Source organism: Urocampus carinirostris, chromosome 18 (assembly GCF_059441175.1).
Source record: "Urocampus carinirostris isolate Australia breed hairy pipefish chromosome 18, RoL_Ucar_1.0, whole genome shotgun sequence".
Lineage (NCBI taxonomy): Eukaryota > Metazoa > Chordata > Actinopteri > Syngnathiformes > Syngnathidae > Urocampus > Urocampus carinirostris.
The window spans coordinates 6,249,609-6,269,210 of record NC_142366.1 but is presented as its reverse complement, the minus strand read 5'-3'; the positions used below and the strand labels follow the sequence as shown (position 1 = coordinate 6,269,210).

At 37.1% G+C, this 19,602-nt stretch overlaps 1 protein-coding gene across 1 annotated transcript; it reads left to right on the top strand.

Annotated features, from left to right (window-relative positions):
- Positions 1-5,565: 5,565 nt before the first annotated feature.
- Positions 5,566-17,229, top strand: nrn1a (neuritin 1a). The gene is made up of 3 exons (XM_088322534.1): positions 5,566-5,696; positions 9,794-9,941; positions 14,895-17,229. The coding sequence occupies exons 1-3, from the start codon at positions 5,654-5,656 to the stop codon at positions 15,130-15,132; spliced, it is 429 nt and encodes a 142-aa protein (XP_088178660.1). The 5' UTR covers positions 5,566-5,653; the 3' UTR covers positions 15,133-17,229.
- Positions 17,230-19,602: the final 2,373 nt, after the last annotated feature.

The window sequence follows — 19,602 nt, the reverse complement described above, 5'->3', positions numbered from 1 at the left end:
TTTGAGAACTGTTATGCACTCTACCGTAAAGCTTATTATGCAGAAATAAGCTTTATGGTAGAGTGCATAACAGTTTCAATACGAGCGATTTGAATAGAAAAAGGCAAAATAAACATGTTACCTGCTCAAAAGTGATTTGTATACGGCGTGCATTACCGTTCGATTACATTCACAACAAATACAAAGACGGAATGGTTTAAGTTGTATTACATTCCCAACAAATGCAAGACGAAGTGGTTTTGGTTATATGTTCGCCATTAAATTCCCTAAAAGTGATATAAAAGTGAGATAAAACGAGGTAAAAGTGGTTGTAGTAGCGAGGGGATGCAAATCTCGGCAAGGATGCATTTCTCGGCATAACGCCGGCTCGGCAGCTTTTATACCCGTGGTCCACACGAGAAAATGACGCGGAAATGACGCGATGAGGAAGCGGAACAGTCGCCGGCGTCTGTTTTGCGGGCATACCACCGATGAACAGCAGGTTGGCCAATTTTGCGCATTTTCCATCGCGGGCAACCACAGACAAAAAAAACGCAAAATTTTACCCGCGATACAGAGGCAAACGGCTGTGTGACCGTGCCCTAGAACTGGCTAGGAAAGCGAGCTCTGTTGTGGGCAAAGAGCTGGACAGCCTTACAACAGTAGCTGAGAGACGGGCACTGGAAAAGCTGCGGTCAATCATGGACAATCCATCGCATCCACTACACAGCATTATCTCCAGACAGAAGAGCAGTTTCAGCGACAGACTGCTGTCCCTGTCTTGTACTACGGACAGACTGAAGAGATCTTTTCTTCCTCATGCCATGAGGTTCTTTAACTCTACCCGGCAGAGTAAAAGCCCACAGTAAACCACACCACCTACATTGCATATTACCGAATCTTATTGCAATATGTATTCTGTGTAGCACTATTTAGTTATTCTATATAACACGCTACAGTGGGCATTTGCACGTCACACTGGGTATTTGTATATTGTATTCTTTTTTTTTTTTTATTGTATTGTTCTCAGCAAAGGGGTGCTGCTGAAAATGTGAATTTCGCTTCGGGGATGAATAAAGTATCTATCTATCTATCTACTTGTAATCCTAAGAGCCAAGAACAGATCCGGGTCCCGGTGCTGTTGAATGCTCTATCTACCCTCTGGGATTCAGTCTGCAGCCTCAGTGGAACTGTTTAAATTTAGGCTTAAAACACACTTATATTCTAAAGCTTATGAATGACCTATACAGAGGCTGCCCTACCTATGAACGAAATGTTCTGGACGATCGTTCGTAAGTCAAATTTGTTCATAAGTTGCTCCAATGCCATATTTTGTATGGAATGTATGTTTAAAGTTTATTATATAAGTATGTTTAAGGTTTGTATAAGTAACTTGTATTGTTTTGAAACTGAAAAATAAACGTTTAATAAAATAATATGCTCTATAACATTACAAAGCCGGCTGAATGATTAAAGCATAGTACTGAAAAACAAAGCTACACATTAGGCGTTGACATTCTGTGGTCTGTGAAGCCCTTTGAGACTCCTTGTGATTAAGGGCTATACAAATAAACATGACTTGACTTGACTATAAAGATAAACAAAGTTAAGTTTAATTTACTTTTGGAAGAGTTAGGCGACTTCCTCCTCCGTGGTAAAAAGTGGATGAAAAAAAAAGGATCCAACCATTTTCTCAACCACATCAAGTCTTATTACACTTTTATTTCAGAAGAAAAGCGCTCGCCTCTTCTTTAAGGTTTACGCCAACCACATTGAATGGATGCACGGGATATTAAACAATAAATACGTCAAAGTTCTTAGCGGGCTAGAGATACAGTGCAGTGTGTATACACACAAACCATTAAGTAAAAGCTGGATTTCTTCTTCGGGGTGGGTGCTAGGTGACCCCTCACAGCGCCAGGCGTTAGAAAGAAGCACTACATCACTGTCCTCTACTCAGATAAAGGTGCACACAATACAAAATGTAGCTTAAAGCAATGTCCGAATATTTTTCAAAATCCCCCCAAAAATTATTATTATGGGAGCGTCTGTAGTTCATGCTGACAATATCTGCGTATTGTTTGTATTGCAACTTCCGTTGCAGCCTGGTCATCCTGGAAGGGGGATTACCTCATGCTAAGGTTTTTTAGTTTTTCCTTGCCCTCATGTAGGTTTTAGATCAGAGGATGGTGTAATAGTAGTCTGTATAGTCTGTGCAGCCCTTTGAGACTCTTAGTGATTAAGGGCTATACAAATAAATATGACTTGACCTGACTGCGTGCCTACGTGGGTTTCCTCTGAGCGCTCCGCTTTTCTCCCACATTCCAAAAACATGCATGCCAGGTTGATTGGCGGATTCCAATTGTCCCTGGGTATGAATGATCGTGTGAATGGTTGTTCTGTCTCTGTGTGCCCTGCGACTGGCTGGCAACCAGTTCTGGGTGTCACCTGCTCACTGCCCCTTAAGACAGCTGGGATGGGCTCCAGAACTCCCACGACCCTGGTAACAATAAGCGGTGCAGAAAATTGATGGATGGATGGATGTTGACATGATTTTCTTTTAAACTACCGCAATGTTCTTAAGTAGGAACCGGGTTGGGTAGGGTTACTTTAACTGGATTACTTTCAATTACTTTTGGATTACTCCAATACCAAATATGCTAATAAAAGACAAAAGAAACTAAATATGAATAAAATTACTAAATTTTGTGAAGGCTTGGGGAGTAACAGAATACATGGAACGGCAAAAATGATGTTTGCAAGCTGTTTGGATTTATTTTCATTTTGTTTCTGTCGCATTTTATGTTAGTTGCCGGAGATCAAAGAGATCAAAGCCAGGAGAGAAAGCTTACCACGTGTTGTGAGTCATAATTTTTAAATCTAAACTTAAAACTCACTTCTACTCAATTGCATATGAATAATAACCTACTCTTCTTGTCGGCTGAAAAATAGTCTGTGTAACATAGTGTACTAATCTGTGAAGCCCTTAGAGACTTATTGTGATTAAGGGCTATACAAATAAAAATGACTTGACTTGACTTGAATTGATAATTTTATTCATATTTAGTTTCTTTTGTCTTTTATTAGCATATTTGGTATTGGAGTAATCAAAAGTAATTGAAAGTAATCAAGTTAAAGTAACCCTACCCAACCCTGAGTAGGAATATTGATAGCTGGTAGGGTTGTTAAGTTGCAGTTAGCACACACATGCCACCATTACAAGAAAAACACCTTCTAGGAAGATGCACGAATAGGCTTTTCTGACATCAACCTGTCATGCGCAATTTGGTAATAATTCTGGTTTGAAAAATATTCCATTAGCAATTATCCATATTTTATGTCCTAATTGTAGGGCTGTGCAACAATTGCCCATGTCTTTTTGGGGGGATATGTATGAGGCCTTTTTGATAGAGGGTATAAATGAAAATATCTCGAGTGAACATAAGTGATAATGGAATTTTAAGTCAGAAAAATCAAAATGTGATTTTAGGCGTTTTCCTCACTGTCATTCAGAAATTTAAAAAATGTGATGAGTAAGAGGTCAACTTGACTGAAGAAATTGGAGGAAGGAAGTAGAAGGTCACCACAAACTGGACAAAAAAGCAGTAAAATGAAATGAAAGCCTTATTGACAGGATTGTTTTTGCGATTAGGGAACTAATGACATGAACATTTTGAAATTCTCTGCTACCCAAACAAATGGTGCAAATATATAACTTGACGAAATCTCGAAAAAGCAGGCCAAAAAAGGAAAGTTATCATTATGTTACTTGTCTTAGCCTATTGATTTTGTGTTTATCTGAAGACACGTCTAAAGTAAAACAGACCAGGAGCCAAAGGTCATGGCACAGTAAGGTCAAAGGTAAAATTCTGGTGGTAAATGATTATTTTTTTTCTCGGTTAACATATTTGCATAAATCTATCAAACGTGTTTATATTTAGATCTAGATTTTGATTTTGGTCTTTAATCGGGCCGCTCCACTTCTGCAAATGCTCTTTCCTCTTTCGCCACCTGAGGACGCCAGAGAACTAAAATTCGAGTGTGTGTTCAGGCCTACTAAATCAGGTAATGGCTTTATTTTTATTAAATCTTTCAGTCAGTCGGTCTTATATTTTATCAGTTCCTTTTTGTTATGTTTAGGAAAAATCTAAAAATCTGTCATTTTTGCAATAATTTACATTATACAACACGTATAGGCTAACCGATCTGTTTTATCTATTTATACATATGCTCATTAGAATTGTTACGAGGAATTGTTCTAATTATTAAGATTATTTATTATATTCAATCCATATCTATATTATATTCAATTATTGCCCATATTTGATGTTGATAATGACTGTGTATTGTCTGTTAATGTCCTTGCAACATCAACCAGGTCATCCTGGAAGGGGATAGTACCTCATGTGAGGGCCCCTTCTCAAGGTTTCTTTATTTCCTCATGCTGGGTTTTTCTAAGTTTTACCTGGCTTAATGTTGGTTTCGGATCAAGGGATCTAATTGTGGTCTGTGCAGCCCTTTGAGACGTATGCGATTAAGGGCTATACAAATAAACATGACTTGACTTGACAAGCCAAGACTTGTTTTCATCATGCGATGCTAATTTAATTAATACATTCGCCTGCTTTACATTTATTAGTATGAAGTCAATCCAATGTAGGTATCTTTTTTTACACTTGTGCCAAAGGCAAAATAAATGTGAATAATCTAAAAACCATATGAAATGTTGCGATGTTGTGTCATATTTGAAAGAGATTAAGTTATAAATTCTTGTTAATTTAAAAAACACTTCTATTTGCTGCTGTATTCTGGTAGGCGCTGCATGTCCTTTTAAACAAAAACAATTTCATAGACAGCTTCTTCCCTGGGGACCAACACCACCTTAAAGAAAAGCACAAAACATATCTTGCTCCTTATTTTATTTATTTATTCTTTTTGTTCCTGCTAAATGAAACTGTGCAAAAATCTATTTCATGTAACCGTGTGAACTATTATGGGTTTCTAAATTGCTGCTGCTGTTAAGTGTTATAGCACCTATTTTCATTGCACTATTGTTACAATGCTCTATTCTTTTTCATTGCATTATTATTATAACTCAGGCCACTCTCTAAGCACTACGTTGTATACATTTTTTTGTCCATCCATTCTGACAATCTTTTATTTTTCTCGTTAAAGTCTTTATTACATGTTTACCCTGGAGAGCTTTCTCTAATATTGTTTTGCACTACGTTACACCTCGTTTATTCCAATGGAAATAAAGATAATTTAATTTTATTCTATTCTAATATATTCTGTAAGGGTGTTTTAATCGCACCTGTCAAAATATATTTAATATCTCAAGTATGAGAAGCATTACTGTATAACGTATTGGGGGGTAAAAATGTTTTGACAAAACTGAATTCAAGCACGCGATTGTCATTTGCGTCGCTTCGGCTTTGCATATACTAAAATTGAAACATTTCTTTCCCAGTCGCAACACAAGACATGTTCTAATAACAGAAAAGTGAATGAAAAATCCTCTCCCATGACAATGAAGGTAAAAAAGAGGAGGCGGAGTCTCTCTCTTTATTTCCCGCCACGGAGGAGGCGGAGCTTTTGCGTGCGTGTGACTTTGCGGGAATGCGCGCCTCCTCTGCGGTGTCAGTTCGGTGCGTGCGTGGGTGCGCGTCCACAGATGATGGCGGGAAGCTTCGTGCTCGTGCTGGCGCTGCACTTTGGTGAGTTAACAAAATCACATTTTCGTTCATATCGATATTATTGATCATATATAATTTGATGTCATGCTATTTTGTTGCTGATTATTTTTTGATAGTCACCTTGCAATATCACGTGACTGGCGTGGAAATGCATGAGCTATGTAATTGTTCCGGCCCTTGAAAAAGAAAAAAAACATATATATTTTTTTTCCTCATAATTTCGTTTGTGCGTGTTTTAATGTAAACGTGTGCGCGCGTGCAATTAAGGGAGATCCCCACCCCCTCCCTGTTCCCCCCTGTCCTCTTCATATTCCTCTTGCTCTTATTTAAATTTTGACACTAAAGTACTCTATCCTGCCCTATTTGTGTGTGACACTAAAACACTATCGTGTGTTCCAGGCCGCATTTTGATCATTCTAAAAATAGTAATACAAGAATGATCACGTTTCTTGTCACGCAAAAATGAAAAAAAAAAAAACGAAATTTAACGAAGCTAGAATTATGTCATATTTCTAGGTGTGCACGCGTTTTCCCTGTACAATGCGCTTTCTCGGGCCGGGCGTCTAAAATGCTCGTTATGATTTTTAATTGTGTTATGATTGTTGCATAAGCGCGTTATTTGTGTGCGTGTGGAGGTGTGTGTGCGCGCGCGCGAAGCACTGAGCACGCGCTTTTTCTTTGCAATCCTGGTGAGCGCGCGCCCCCTGAGCATCTCTTCGATTTTTATTGTCTTGTTATTATTATTATTATTATTATCGTAATTATTATATTGAGTGTCACCCGATCAGTTTTTTTTAATATGCAACGGTAGTTTATAATGATTACATAATTTTACAAACATTTTAAGACAATTTTTAGTTATGATTACTTGTAATTGTTAAAATGTATAAAAAAAGAAGAGTGTCAATTTTATTTATATTATTTTTCATTATTGGCGGCTCCAGGAACGTCTTGTAATTGGTTGCGCGTGCGTGACGGGGAAACCACGTCCTCTAGGCGTGTGTGCGCGTGTGCGTGTAGTGGGTGTGTCACGCGCACGCACGCACCACGCTGCTTTTCTGCACTGCAGGAAAGGGAGATGCATAAGAATAAGCGAAAAAAATTGCCTTAATAACGGAAAAATGAGAGCAAATGTTGTTTACAAAGAACGATAGAAATAATATTTATATTTATTAAGTATATGAAATGGGAAACAATGATGTGTGAAATATTTGAGAGTCTATTGTGAAGGTTTGTAGCTTAGGTATATGAAATATGAATGATCCTTTTGACATTGCATGACGTCATCGAATCATTTTTCATTTAATCGTTTTAAGGGGGATCACAATTCAGAGAATACGTATTGGGGAACTGAAGAAAATCATATATATTTATTTTTAAATTTCAATTTTATCATCATCAAGTATTTTCCGTGAGATGATTGAATGAATTCACAAAATACTATAGGACGGGTCAAAGACAGCTAAATATAAAAATAGTACTCTTTATAGAATGATCGAATTTCCAAATGATCGAATTGCATGAAATACGCATGAGTAGTAGTGCTTGTAGAAAAAAGTGGGGCTGACGTCATCGACGTTACCGCCCCCAGGGAGTTTTTGTCGTCATCATCAGCGTCACTCTACTGGGGTACGTGCTAAGACTGTCATTATTCTATAATCATATCCATCTGCCATATTTCGTGGTATGAAAATCTTAATAACTCGCATGATGGTTATTTTCTTTTTAGAAATAATACAAATAATTGTATAACCCAGAGGTCCCGAACCTTTTTTAAACTGAGAGAAACAATTCGTTACTGCGATTGGTGCACAGGGCTACCAGTTTGATATGCATTTCAATATAACAAGTGAATAATATGCTGTATATATTAATACTAGAGTGTAATTATTAGAGGTTGAAATAGGCTCAGTGAACTACTAAACATCATACCAGTTATAAATCAAATTTTCTTGAAAATCACATTGAGAAATCAAAATTTCTACAAAATCAGTAACCCATGAAAATTTTTCAGGCTTCTTAGGTGGATTAAGGCACACGGGCACCACGTTGGAGAGCCCTGGTATAACCCTTCAAAAAGGCCTACATGATAGTACAAAGAAAACTAAATATAAAGAAAAAACTATTTGTTTAATGGACTGTGTCTTCAAATTTGTAAAATCAGTGTCATAAAAATACAGTGAAAATTTTTTATCCAATCGCAAGTGTTCTGATCTTTCCGAATTCACGATTGTCTTTATTGTCATTAACATAAGAAAGACCAATGACATTTTCTATGCAAGCCCGGTAAGTTTAAAAACTATGATACAATCAAAATCAAATCAAATATGTACATACTAAAAAGGAAAAGACCCCCGAGGTCTTTGTAGGACTGAAGTGTTTCTCTTAAACTGCAGTTTTCTAAACGCTAGGGGTGAAAAATACTTAATAATTTGGGTATTGATTCATTCTATAAGTAAATACACGGTAGTATCGATCAATTCCGATCCAATACGGTACTTTTTGCTTTGAAATGTCGTAGCCATCTTGTCTTAGTTCATGATACGATAAACACAGCACAACGATTTTAGGAACTAAGATGTTTTAACTTTTATGAAATAATTACAATGTAAGCTTTCTGTCTTGGTTGCCATGGCGCCCAATTGCCACGCCCGTGTGTGCCACGGTTGCCTAGGTTCCCAATTGGCCCCACCCGTGTGTCACGGTTGCCATGGTGACCAATTGTCCCTGCCCGTGTGGCGCCAGATTGACTATCTGTCTATATAAAGCTCAGCGCTCTCTTACTTCGGTTGTCAGCCCGTCAAACGAACTTCTGCCCCACAAGGCGTGGGTTCTGACTCAGTCCTCTTTTGCTGTTGGTATTTCAAGTCCGGTATTGTTCCCGTTAATTTTTGTCTTGTTTGATTTCGGGTTCCAGTTTTGTTTCCGTCGGTTTATGTCCTGTTTGTCAGTTTCTCCAGTTTTTGTTCCCGTCTAGTTTCTCCTGTTTATTTTCGTTATCCTGATTTGTTATCGATGTTGTCGGTCTCTGGCCAGACCGGCTGCCTAACATGCATGACTCCCCATTTCCCGTAAAATGAAGGCGATTGGGTCCTGATCCTGTTCTGGTTCTGACACTTTCGCAGTGTAAAATAATAAATAGGAATATTTGTTTTACAATTGAGTCAACCAAAAAAGCAGTACAGTAACGAAAATACAAATAAAAACATTGTCAACATTACAATTATAATACCTTACATTGCATGTTATTTGGAAAGTATAGTCACAAAGTGCAAATGATGTAAACGGTACAATGTGAAAAAAAACAACACTTTGACTGAATAACTGCCTCAGAACAAAACCTAAAAACCAGCAATGTAACAAAAATACAAATATTGTATGAGAATGTCACCAAGACAACAAGAATATTTTCCATTTCACATTTTTTATTTTAAATGAAGTCAATAGTGCAAAAACTGTAAACACAAAGAGTTATAATGTATGTATGGTAATCTTATGATCAACGAACAGCTTTTTTACAATGCTAGTTAAAATGGGAAGACAGTATAGATATCAAGACAATAGTATGGATCTGATCCAAGTACTTGCTCGGTATCAACATTTTTATTGATCCACCCACCCTTAGTTAACACAGATTGTGTATGAAGTAAGATGACTGTCAAAAAGGTATACATTGAAATAGACGCAAAAGGAAGACTCGTACACGTGAATTTGTTTGGGTATTTGAAATGTTCCTTGTAAAATCCCAGCTGACGATACCTGTTGAAAACTACGAGTACTAAACAAAAATTTGCATACCACGGTTTCATACTTCCTGTGGCTTTTTGTTTTGTACCTGTAATTTGATTCGTTCTAGACGTTTTCCGACACGAAGGTCTTATGCCCGTAGGTTTTTGTTTTGTACTCTTAGTTTTCAACACATATCCACAGAAAGGTTTTCACCGGGTTTTGATATACAACACGGAACATTTTTACGGATATGAATATTCTTTTTGCGTCCTTTTCTGGATACGCCTTTTTGACAGTGATCTTACTTCATAATTGTGCTCGACGCGTAATCTCAGGCACTGACATTGTGGTCTTGTTGTGGGTTTTTTTCCTGGTTGTTTTTTTTTTAGTGTGGCTGCTCCAGTCGATGCTGGTTAGCTCCACCCACTGTGACGCTGTCTTCAAAGGCTTTTCTGACTGCCTACTGCAGCTGGGAGACAATATGGCCAACTACCCTTCCGACCTCAACGACCAGCAGAACCTGCACAAGATCTGCACGTAAGACACATTTGCATGCACGCACCATGCATGCCAGATGCATCAGGGTTCCCGCGGATCCTTGAGAAGTCTTAAAGGGCATTCAATTCCTTATTCTAAAAATAAGGCCTTAATTGGCCCATAAATCCAATTTTCGAAAGTCTTAAACATGAGAACACATTAATAAGATTTATATTTGTTTGAACTAAAAATATTAATTAACATTTATCAATAGTCTTTTTTAATAATTCACCGGTTTTCTTTCGTGTAAACATCGCGTGACCACAATGATAAAACTATCAAAACGGTGATGTGATTTCAGTCGAGCTTTTCTGAAAAGACGCATGTCTTAGGTCTACCCACAATACACATAGCAACTTTGGACAGAGACGTTTACTTTGGATCATGTGTACGAGGCATGACGTATTGTGTGCAAGAAATATAGATATTTTTAGTTTTGTGTATTTCAATTGTTTTTTTTGTTGACTTGTCGAATTTTTTTTTCAACTGGCATTAGAAAGTCTTAAAAAGTCCTGAATTTAACCTGCCTAAAGCTGTAGGATCCCTGTGCATTCGAACTTGGTAGCGAGGGATGCAACAATTTGAACACCATTTAACTCATAAATTGCACATTTTTCAAAGCATTTTGTTTATCATTTCTTAAAAACTACCGATCGTTAAAATAATTTATAGTTTTTTCAGGATATATTATTTGTTGCACTTTGATGAAAGGTGGGTTGCATTGTTTGAGGTGACCTTAAATAAGTTGAAAGTTAAATATTTTCTCTATTACCTAAGACTTATAACATTGGTAAAATGGCGGCGCCCTCTGTTGGCTGCGGCTGCATCGGCTCGCTACAACGGGTCAGGTGTATAAGACTTATAACATTGGTAAAATGGCGGCGCCCTCTGTTGGCTGCGGCTGCATCGGCTCGCTACAACGGGTCAGGTGTATCGACATTTCGTTCTGTGTACATTGTTACACAGAATGACAATACAAAGGAAATTATTATTATTATTATTATTAAGTATGGTGTGAACAATGTCCAACTGAGTTTAAAGAGCGCTTATGGATTTTTTTCCCCACTACGCCTATATAGTTTTTCCTTGATTTAGCATAGCTGTTCACTGCTGAACACGTTAAGTAGTAGGAATGGGGGGGTAGGAGGAGTACTGAAGAGTGCCTCATTTTTTTTTATTATTATTAATTAGTATAGATTAAACATGGTTAAAGTAATAAAATGCCAATTTCAAGTACTGCGTAAACACCAACCAAAACCCCCAAAAGATGAAAAAAAGAAGAATTTATTCGAGCATGTCTAAGAAATGCACCTACTTGCACGCACAACATAAGGAGCTTGACAGCAGCAGCAATGATGACACAAGCCAGGAGATTGTGGCAGGGAGTAAAAAAGATCCAAATTCTGTACAGCCCCTTTTGAAGATAGTGACAATAAAAACACTTTTTTTCTGCAATATATATTGTTGTTGCACTCATGATGTCTGCATTTGGTTAATGTCGAAGTTTCCTAGGGCAAGATACTGAACCCCTAATGCCCCCGACACGCCGCTATCAGTGTGTGAGTGTGTGTGTGAATAGGTAAGTGTAAAGCACTTTGAGAGGTCTTTAGTGACTTGAAAAGCACTATATAAATACAGGCATAAAACATACTTGTTTATGTACATAGCATTCTATTACATTTTAAAAAATAATTATAAAAACAGTAGTAAAGGCTAATTAGAATTTTAATTAAGTAAGTCACATGTGCTAAACTCATTTATTTAAAAGCATCTGGTTGTCTATGCAGAAGTCTAAAGAAGCTTTAGCCCCTCTTTATAATAGATATGAAATCTAACAAAAACGTTCCCATGTTCAGGTAAACACTTTCATCAAAAAATGATGCAGATATACTTTTAAATAATTCAATAAACTATTATAATTAGTGTTTGTCTGCTCTTTTGGTCATTTTCCAGTCTGCATAAGTTACCCCGAGTTAGAAAAATGAAATGTTCTCATGTATTTTTTATGCACAAGGAAATATGTTAGAATTGGATTGTCTTATAAAATAACCGTAGTGAGTATATTGCAGACGAGAAATTAGTATTTTATTTGAATTTCTTCATTTTGCAGAGTAGTGTAGCCTTGACGATGTGGCTAATTGGCCGTGCAGATAAGACCTGCCCCTTACAGCTTCAAAAGCCAAATGTTTTTTAATTTGGGCGGATTTTTGTGTCGTCTTCCACACTTAAGCACACTTTGATGAAGTAGACACGCCCACTCCAGATGGCACGCGTGTGCACACGGATTGAATTGAGTGACAGCTTTATCGCAGCGGGGAGCAAGCGTGGCATTTGTAAGTGGTTAACACGCCTCCTCGCACACACATTGCCCCTTATTTTTTAGCTTAAACACACCGGGGTCAAAGGGCGTATTAGGGGTCTGTCACATTCACGCCTAATTGGTCGCATAGTGGCCAGCGGGTGGAGTTAAAAAACAATAACGAGGCGATTACAATGGCTAGTCAATTTCAATCTTTCTTTTTTTACAATACCATATTTGTGTATAATGCATTTTTTTTTATCTTAAAAAGAATTCAAACGTTTGGTTGCTTAGCAGGGGTAAGATAGGCCTAAAAAGATTCCAGCCTGACCTAATCCAGTTGAGCTTCATTTTTAGGACCGAGCCCAAGGCAAACCCAACATTTCAATTTTATTAGTGAGGACTTGGGAATAGGAGAGATGATTTTGGAAAGCCTGTCTTTTGTAACCAAATCTAAGCTAAACAAGACTGTATAAACATTTACATTTTTATATTTCTGTGTATGCGGAGGTTACATTTACTCTTTCGTCAATTTTTCATAGATGTTTTTTTAAGAGTTTACAGGAAAAAATTAAGGCCTCCTGTCATTTTGACAGAATGAAAATTTGGCCATGAATATCAGCAGCAGTACATCTTTAAGAATCTAGCGCGGCAATTTAAGAGAGAGGCAGAGAGACGAAAAGAACAATGACAGGTGGATAAAAAAAAGACACAGGAGTGACTTCTTTTAATTGACATAGCCAGTTGGTCAACTTCAATAATTGTGTTTTTTTGTTTGTTTAATATACACTTGTTGTTTTAGTATACATTTTTATAAACATATCTTAATTTTTTTAAAAAGTCATCAAGAAACAAGCCTGTGCTGACCCGTGCATAAATCCGTGTCAGACTCGGGCTTTGGCTTAACATCTTACCTCTTGTGCACATTATACGCAAGGTTTTATGGGAGTATAGTACCGCATTCATCAGATTGATCAGTCGAAAAAAATAGTGACTACAATCGCAAAACATTGGATGTGATAAGAATCGATGCGATGAGAGCGCTAAATCGTATCAACTAGACGACGAGTTTTATAGATGACATACGAAAAGGCGTTCCATTTTATCTCATTATCACACTAGTTTTCCTCACTGTACCAGAGACAAAAGTCGTCCTGAAAGATATAAAACTTAAAAAAGCAGCAACAAGGGAAAAATTATTCAATGTACGTGCTGATGAATTGGACTTTAAAGGACTTTAAATAAATACAATTTAAATATCACGTTGGTATTGTGTTCATAGTTTTTGTTGTCAAAAAATTATTTTAATCATGGCCGCACATATTCAACAACGTTTGTGAATTACAGTGCTTATTTTGTGTGAAGAAAAAGTAAAACAAAATTTTATACTGATTTTTAATCAAAAACAAGGGGTATGCGTGATATGCGGGTGAGCATTATACATGAATAAATACGGTACCTGCAAAGTACAACAAAATATAGTTATAGTGGCGCCATCTCAAGCAAAAAGTATGAGCATGCTGAATTTGTCCTCATGAAGATATTCTACCTACCATAAATACATACCTGTCAACCTCCACGGCTCCATGCCCTTACAAACGGTCGTATTTTCCCTTACAAAATAATCTAACGCCATATTTTTTTTTCAAACGTGTTTATTTATGTAGTTTAACATGGTATATTGTACATGTGTTTCGTTATATCATATATATTGTTAATTAACATTTTGTTGTGAGATACTGAGTTGCTCGACATGAATGAGGTTTATTATAAAAAAGTTCAAAAAATTAAGTAGCCCGGACGTTCACTGTAGAAGGAAAAAATACATGCAAATGTAATTAAGTAGAAAAATACATTTTCCTATTCAAATTATTAATTCATTTTCTGCATTAAATTATTGTTGGTAATATACTGAAAGGGATAACCACAAACCTGTCTTTTTTCATTTTCTCCTTTTTTACTTCCTTTTTTTCTTAAATTCTTTATACAACATAATAATTCGTAATATAATGCATCAAAGCAAGTAAGCCGTTTGAGAGCCGGCTCTCTTTAATGAGTTGAGCCGAAAAAGCCGGTTCTCTGAAAAGAGACGGACTTCCTTTCACTACTCAACTACCACATGAAATCCGATGTTTTTTAAGACCACATGTATTTTCAATTTACACAATCAACCCCTGATCGGAGAGATGCATGATGGGAAATCCCCAGGCGGCAGACGCATGCGCACAGTACCATCAAACCGCTCGCTTCGTTTGCAACAAAAAAAGCGATACCGAGATAAGGGCTACCGCGGAGAACTCGTTTGACCTGATTGATTTGCCGTTTCGTGATAGTCGGTGTATACCTGATAGTACCCATAATTGACAAATTTGCATTTTTCCGTACAGATTTTCTTATACGTTGTACACGTCTTAAAATGCATAATAAACTTACTTTGTTCGGCGAAAACGTACAGGTTGTCAGGTATGTAAATATACTTGCATCTGAGCCAAATACAAAATAAAATACTGAAATAAAAGGGTCATCTTGTACGCGCATATTTGGTTGTGTGTTATATAGTGCGTGTTATGAAAGAATAATTTTGTTTTAATTTTAATCTTGATTCTTATTCTGTTTTTTGTTTTTTTTCTACTTTGCCATTCTCGTGCTGACAGCTACTGGGACGACTTCCACTCTTGCGCAAGCACAGCCCTGTCCGACTGCCAGGAAGGCGCCAACGATCTTTGGGAGAAACTCAAGAAGGAATCTCGTAGTTTGGATTTTCGCGGGAGCTTGTTCGAACTTTGCGCCGGGGGAAACGCGGCCTCACCGAGGATGAGGGCGGCTGGCGGTTTTGAGAGGGTGCTCCATGTGGCGATGCCCAGCTTGCTGACCCTGCTCCTGGCGTTATAAAGAAAGACCCAACCAAAAAGAAGAATAAAAAAAGGAAAATATAGAAGAACAACGACAACATGAGGGGAAAACAACAAACAGGATCTTTGGCTTTGCCCATGAATTTGCCTTGCAGGCGCTTCGTCCAATAATACACCCACCATGACGCTTTGAGGCCACTTTGATGAAACTTTGAGGATTTTGTAAAAGCGCCATCACCGGTCGAGTGGGCAGAACATTCCGGTCCTGGACGAAACCGTCACGCCAAATTGTTGCCTTGCATTATGACTTGCAAGGGTAATACTTTAGCAGCTAGCTTGTTAACCTGCAAGCTAGCTTTTTGTGTTTTCTTTGGCTGTGGTGGGAATCTTTTCCTTTAGGCTGCCCACATGCTGTCTAAAAACTAGAATCACATTTCTTTTTTAAATGTTGGTTTATTATCAATTTCATGTTTTTACTTTCAAGCATTTCGGAGTTGTAGCTGTTTTGTATGATTTTATGCCATTTATATTGTTTATTGTTGTAATATTTTGGCTTTTATGTTTATATGTTAGCATGTTTTAATGCAAATTTTGCACTACAGGGTTCCCGCAGGGTCTGAAAACCTTAAAAACGGATTAAATTTGGTAACCACAAATCAAGGCCCTGAAAAGGTCTTAAAGTTTGTTTACAAGTTTTAAATTTAACTCTCAAATGTCATAGTTTTTCCCCTGTCTTATCTGCGTGAAAGAGCTAAAAACTGCATAAAAACTAAACTAGAAAATGTATGGAACGTTGTGTTGTAAAATTATTTTTCGTTTTCTCCGACTAGCGATCTCCAATGGCTGAATGCAATCTGTCGGTCGGGAAATCCCGATTTTCGCGTTTTCGAAAGTGCAGTATTACGTTGGAGCTTTACGTACAGTCGTTTTTTAACCCGCTGTCGTCGTCGGAGTAATTTGGAGTGCTAACTGTTATTTGTTTGCTCTCATGCAGTTATTTTTAGTTATATCATAAATGTATGCCGAAATAGGTCCAGGACTGGTCTTAAATTTCATTTGATGTGGTCTTGAAAAGATCTTAAAATGTCTTAGATTTGAATGGAAAAATCCTGGAGGAACCCTGATTTACAGGCATTCTTTTTATTTCAATGTTAGGTCAGTTCCACGGTTTCAGCCAACAGTCAAGTATTATTGAGAAATGATAGGAAGGCTGACAGCTTCAGAGGAAATGGATTGATTCCCATCACAGCCAAATTTTGTTTGTGGCGCAAACAGGAGGTGAGTGTTGACAACTTGCATGATGTCACTCCCTCGCCCTTTTTTGGACATGAGCACAAACTTTAGCGTAGCCCTGTAAATCCAAGCGCTAACATGACCTGACCCTAACCAGAGTTGAGTTGTGTCAAAGAAAGTCTTTGTTGAGAAACGTTTTCTTAAGGCAGCTAAGTTAGCTTTGAATATTTGACGATTTGAAAGTAATAACGGGGAGCGATGACGTTGGTACGTCGGTTATGACTTTTTTCCTGGCTTTTGTCATACGTCAGCAGACAAGAATTTGGCTAACGGGCATTCTGTATTGTAATAAGAGCAGTTTAATGTTTAGTAAGTAGACATTGACTTGTTTTATTGTTCTGTTTTTTTTTTTTAGTGTTTTAGTTAATAGTTTAGTTTTTATTTTAAATTGGGAAGTTGAGTAACACTTTAACCATTTAAACCCTCTTCTTGTGTTAGACGGTCGGTGGCGACATGTAACTTTAATTTGCCGTAAAAATCTGCTATCACCCATTTATTTATTTCTTGGTTACCTTGTTAGGCTTCCTCATCCATGAAAATAGTGTTTTTTTTCTACTTTGGGTGTCATTATACCACATAATACACCCCATAATTGTGTTTTTTTTAAAACGGTAAAATGAACTTGAAGATAACTTTATGATAAAAGGGTTTCTGTTACCTTACTATTAATGAAGAGAATTACAACACATCTGCTGAATATGTTTTTCATCTTAATAATGTTAACTATACGTTAATGTACATCAGGGGTTGGTCACCATTTTAACCCAAAGAGCCATAAAGGCAAAAATATTTGGATTTTTAATTGAGAGAGCCACACCATATATTTTAAGACAAAAATCAACAAAATCACAAAACCCGCTCTCTAAACAAAAGCTAATTCACTGTATGACGTTATATGATTTGACAAAACTTATGAAATAATGATAATGCCAGAGCCTGTGTCCTATATCAAGATAAATATACCTCTCAAAATTTGTCCCCCTCCCACAGTTACTTATGAGTGTTGAGGCTCGTTTTGACCATCATTTCTGTCTGGAATAATGGTGTCAAAACAAGGTGCGAGCAAAATTATTTTGTAAAATTGTCACAAAATACTGCAAACAAGATGTATTTACAGGGATTTGCCTGTGTTTATACAGCTCACCCGATTAAATTGCTCTTAGTGGTTTGCTGGTGTTTTGGTGAGTTAACAGTTGGTTCTTTGGGTTTTTATCATAAGGTTTCTAAACAGTGAACATAGATTGTTTAATGAGCCTCAACATAAAGAATTATTTAGCAACATACATCCAAAATAAGCTCTGTTGGTATCACACCTTGACTGTCAACTGCAGCTGGGACGTGCCCTATATATAGTGGACAGAAGCATTATTTTCTTTAATATTGTCAAGACTGTGCACATCTGCGTGAGATTTATTTTATTTCCGTGCCAGATGTACTCATGAAAAGAGCCACATATGGCTGGCGAGCCATAGGTTCCCGACCCCTGATATACATTGATGATAATATACAGTTTCCCTATTTTATCTCAGTAATGCCACTTGCAGCACATAAATTCCCGATCTGGTTCGTTTTGGCATAACAGGCTGCTCAAATTTTAATGCAATTTAGTCTGAATCGACATTGTTGCCCATAAATACTCAGAAAATAATAGCTCTGGGATGGATTAGCCTTACATGCCTTGACTAGTCTTTGGTTCATTTTTGTGCAGATAAACTGTTAAAACAGAAAAATGAGAATGCACATGAGTGGGAGAAGGTCTGGTTGTCACTATGTTGAGTTTTGGCAGTAGTCAGTTTTGAATCATTATGTTTTTATAGTCGTCTCAAAACCAAAAATACAAATGTAACAATTTCTCTTAGAGCATTGTATAATGTACTAACGTTTTTTTTAAAACGGGTTGGTAGCGACTCTAACACAAGAGGAGGGTTTAAGATTTTTGTTTTAACTTTTAAACTTTTAGTGTGTTAACATTTTATCATTTGTGGTAAAGTTTTAAAGTGATTAGATTCTAACGTTTTGTTGTTTTGCATCTTCACTGTTTAGCACATGTGTGCTTCCAGGTTAGCTAACATTTAGCAAAGACTTTGTAAAAACAGAAGGTTATTTTGTGCTGGTTTCCTGAAATGTCGGACTTTTTTTTTTTCCTCAGTTTTTTTGTATGTGAGTAGGAAAGTTTAGCGTTAACGTTGTTGTGTTTGTGATCTCGGGCAAGAAAAGAAAAAAAATAGAACAAGCAAAACAAAAGAGCAATACCACAAAGACATCACGGCCAGTGTAGCTCCACCCAACCGATCAATACTGATCCATCAATAAATTGAGACTGTTGTGTACCAAGTAATAAGATTTAACAACAATAATAATAATTACATGTTCATGTCTTTGTTCGTTTGTTTGCTCGAGACTTTTACGAATCATTCCAGAAAAAAAAAACTTTGAAAGAATTGACAAGAATTTATGATGTACTACTTTAGAGAAAATATTACGAAGAGAAAAGAAAAAGATTTATCATATAAACTTTTATTGAACATAGAAATATCAGAAAAGGATTTAGTGCAAAATAAAAAATACTCTTTGAAAGGAGCCCTGTGACGTCACTGGTATTTTTTCAGCATGCGGTTGCATTCATTATTAATGAGCTGGCGCTTGCACACTCAATCTGTATTGATGGATGAAGATTAAGATGAGGACTCAGTTGTAGACACAAATCCGTCCTTTTTTATGTGAATGTTGTTTTCCCAAGTTCATGACTCTCATGCATTGTAAAATTTGCATTGCTAAATGTGATACCACCCAAAAACAGCAAACTATCATAAACAAATATATTTTTTAAAACTACTTTGAGGATTGCAGGAGCGTCTCTGAGGGCGGCGACTAATTCCTGGAAGAGAGCCTGCTGAATAATTGAAGACGCAATTAAGGCCTGCAGGAAGAAAGCCGCTCATTAATTATTCATGAGGGAAATCCCGCGAGATTTCTTCTGGCCTCAACCTCGTCTCGACCACGCCCTGCGGGCGCCTGCTCCGCTCATAATCACATTCATACGAACGAGAATCGGCTTGCTGAAAACAAAATGATTTTGCACACAATCCTCCTGCTAGGAGTCTTCGACTGCTTTCAAAAGTAACACCGGTAGTTCTTGTCAAGAATAAAGGATCTTCGATGAACATACCAGAATGAATAGATCTGAAAAAAATGTTTTTTTAACACACACATTAGT

Bases quoted from the DNA above. Each gene is read 5' to 3' on its own strand.
- nrn1a (XM_088322534.1), top strand. From the start codon at position 5,654: ATGATGGCGGGAAGCTTCGTGCTCGTGCTGGCGCTGCACTTTG. The intron at 5,697-9,793 runs GTGAGTTAACAA...TTTTTTTTTTAG, and splicing joins CGTGCTGGCGCTGCACTTTG to TGTGGCTGCTCCAGTCGATG. The intron at 9,942-14,894 runs GTAAGACACATT...TCGTGCTGACAG, and splicing joins AACCTGCACAAGATCTGCAC to CTACTGGGACGACTTCCACT.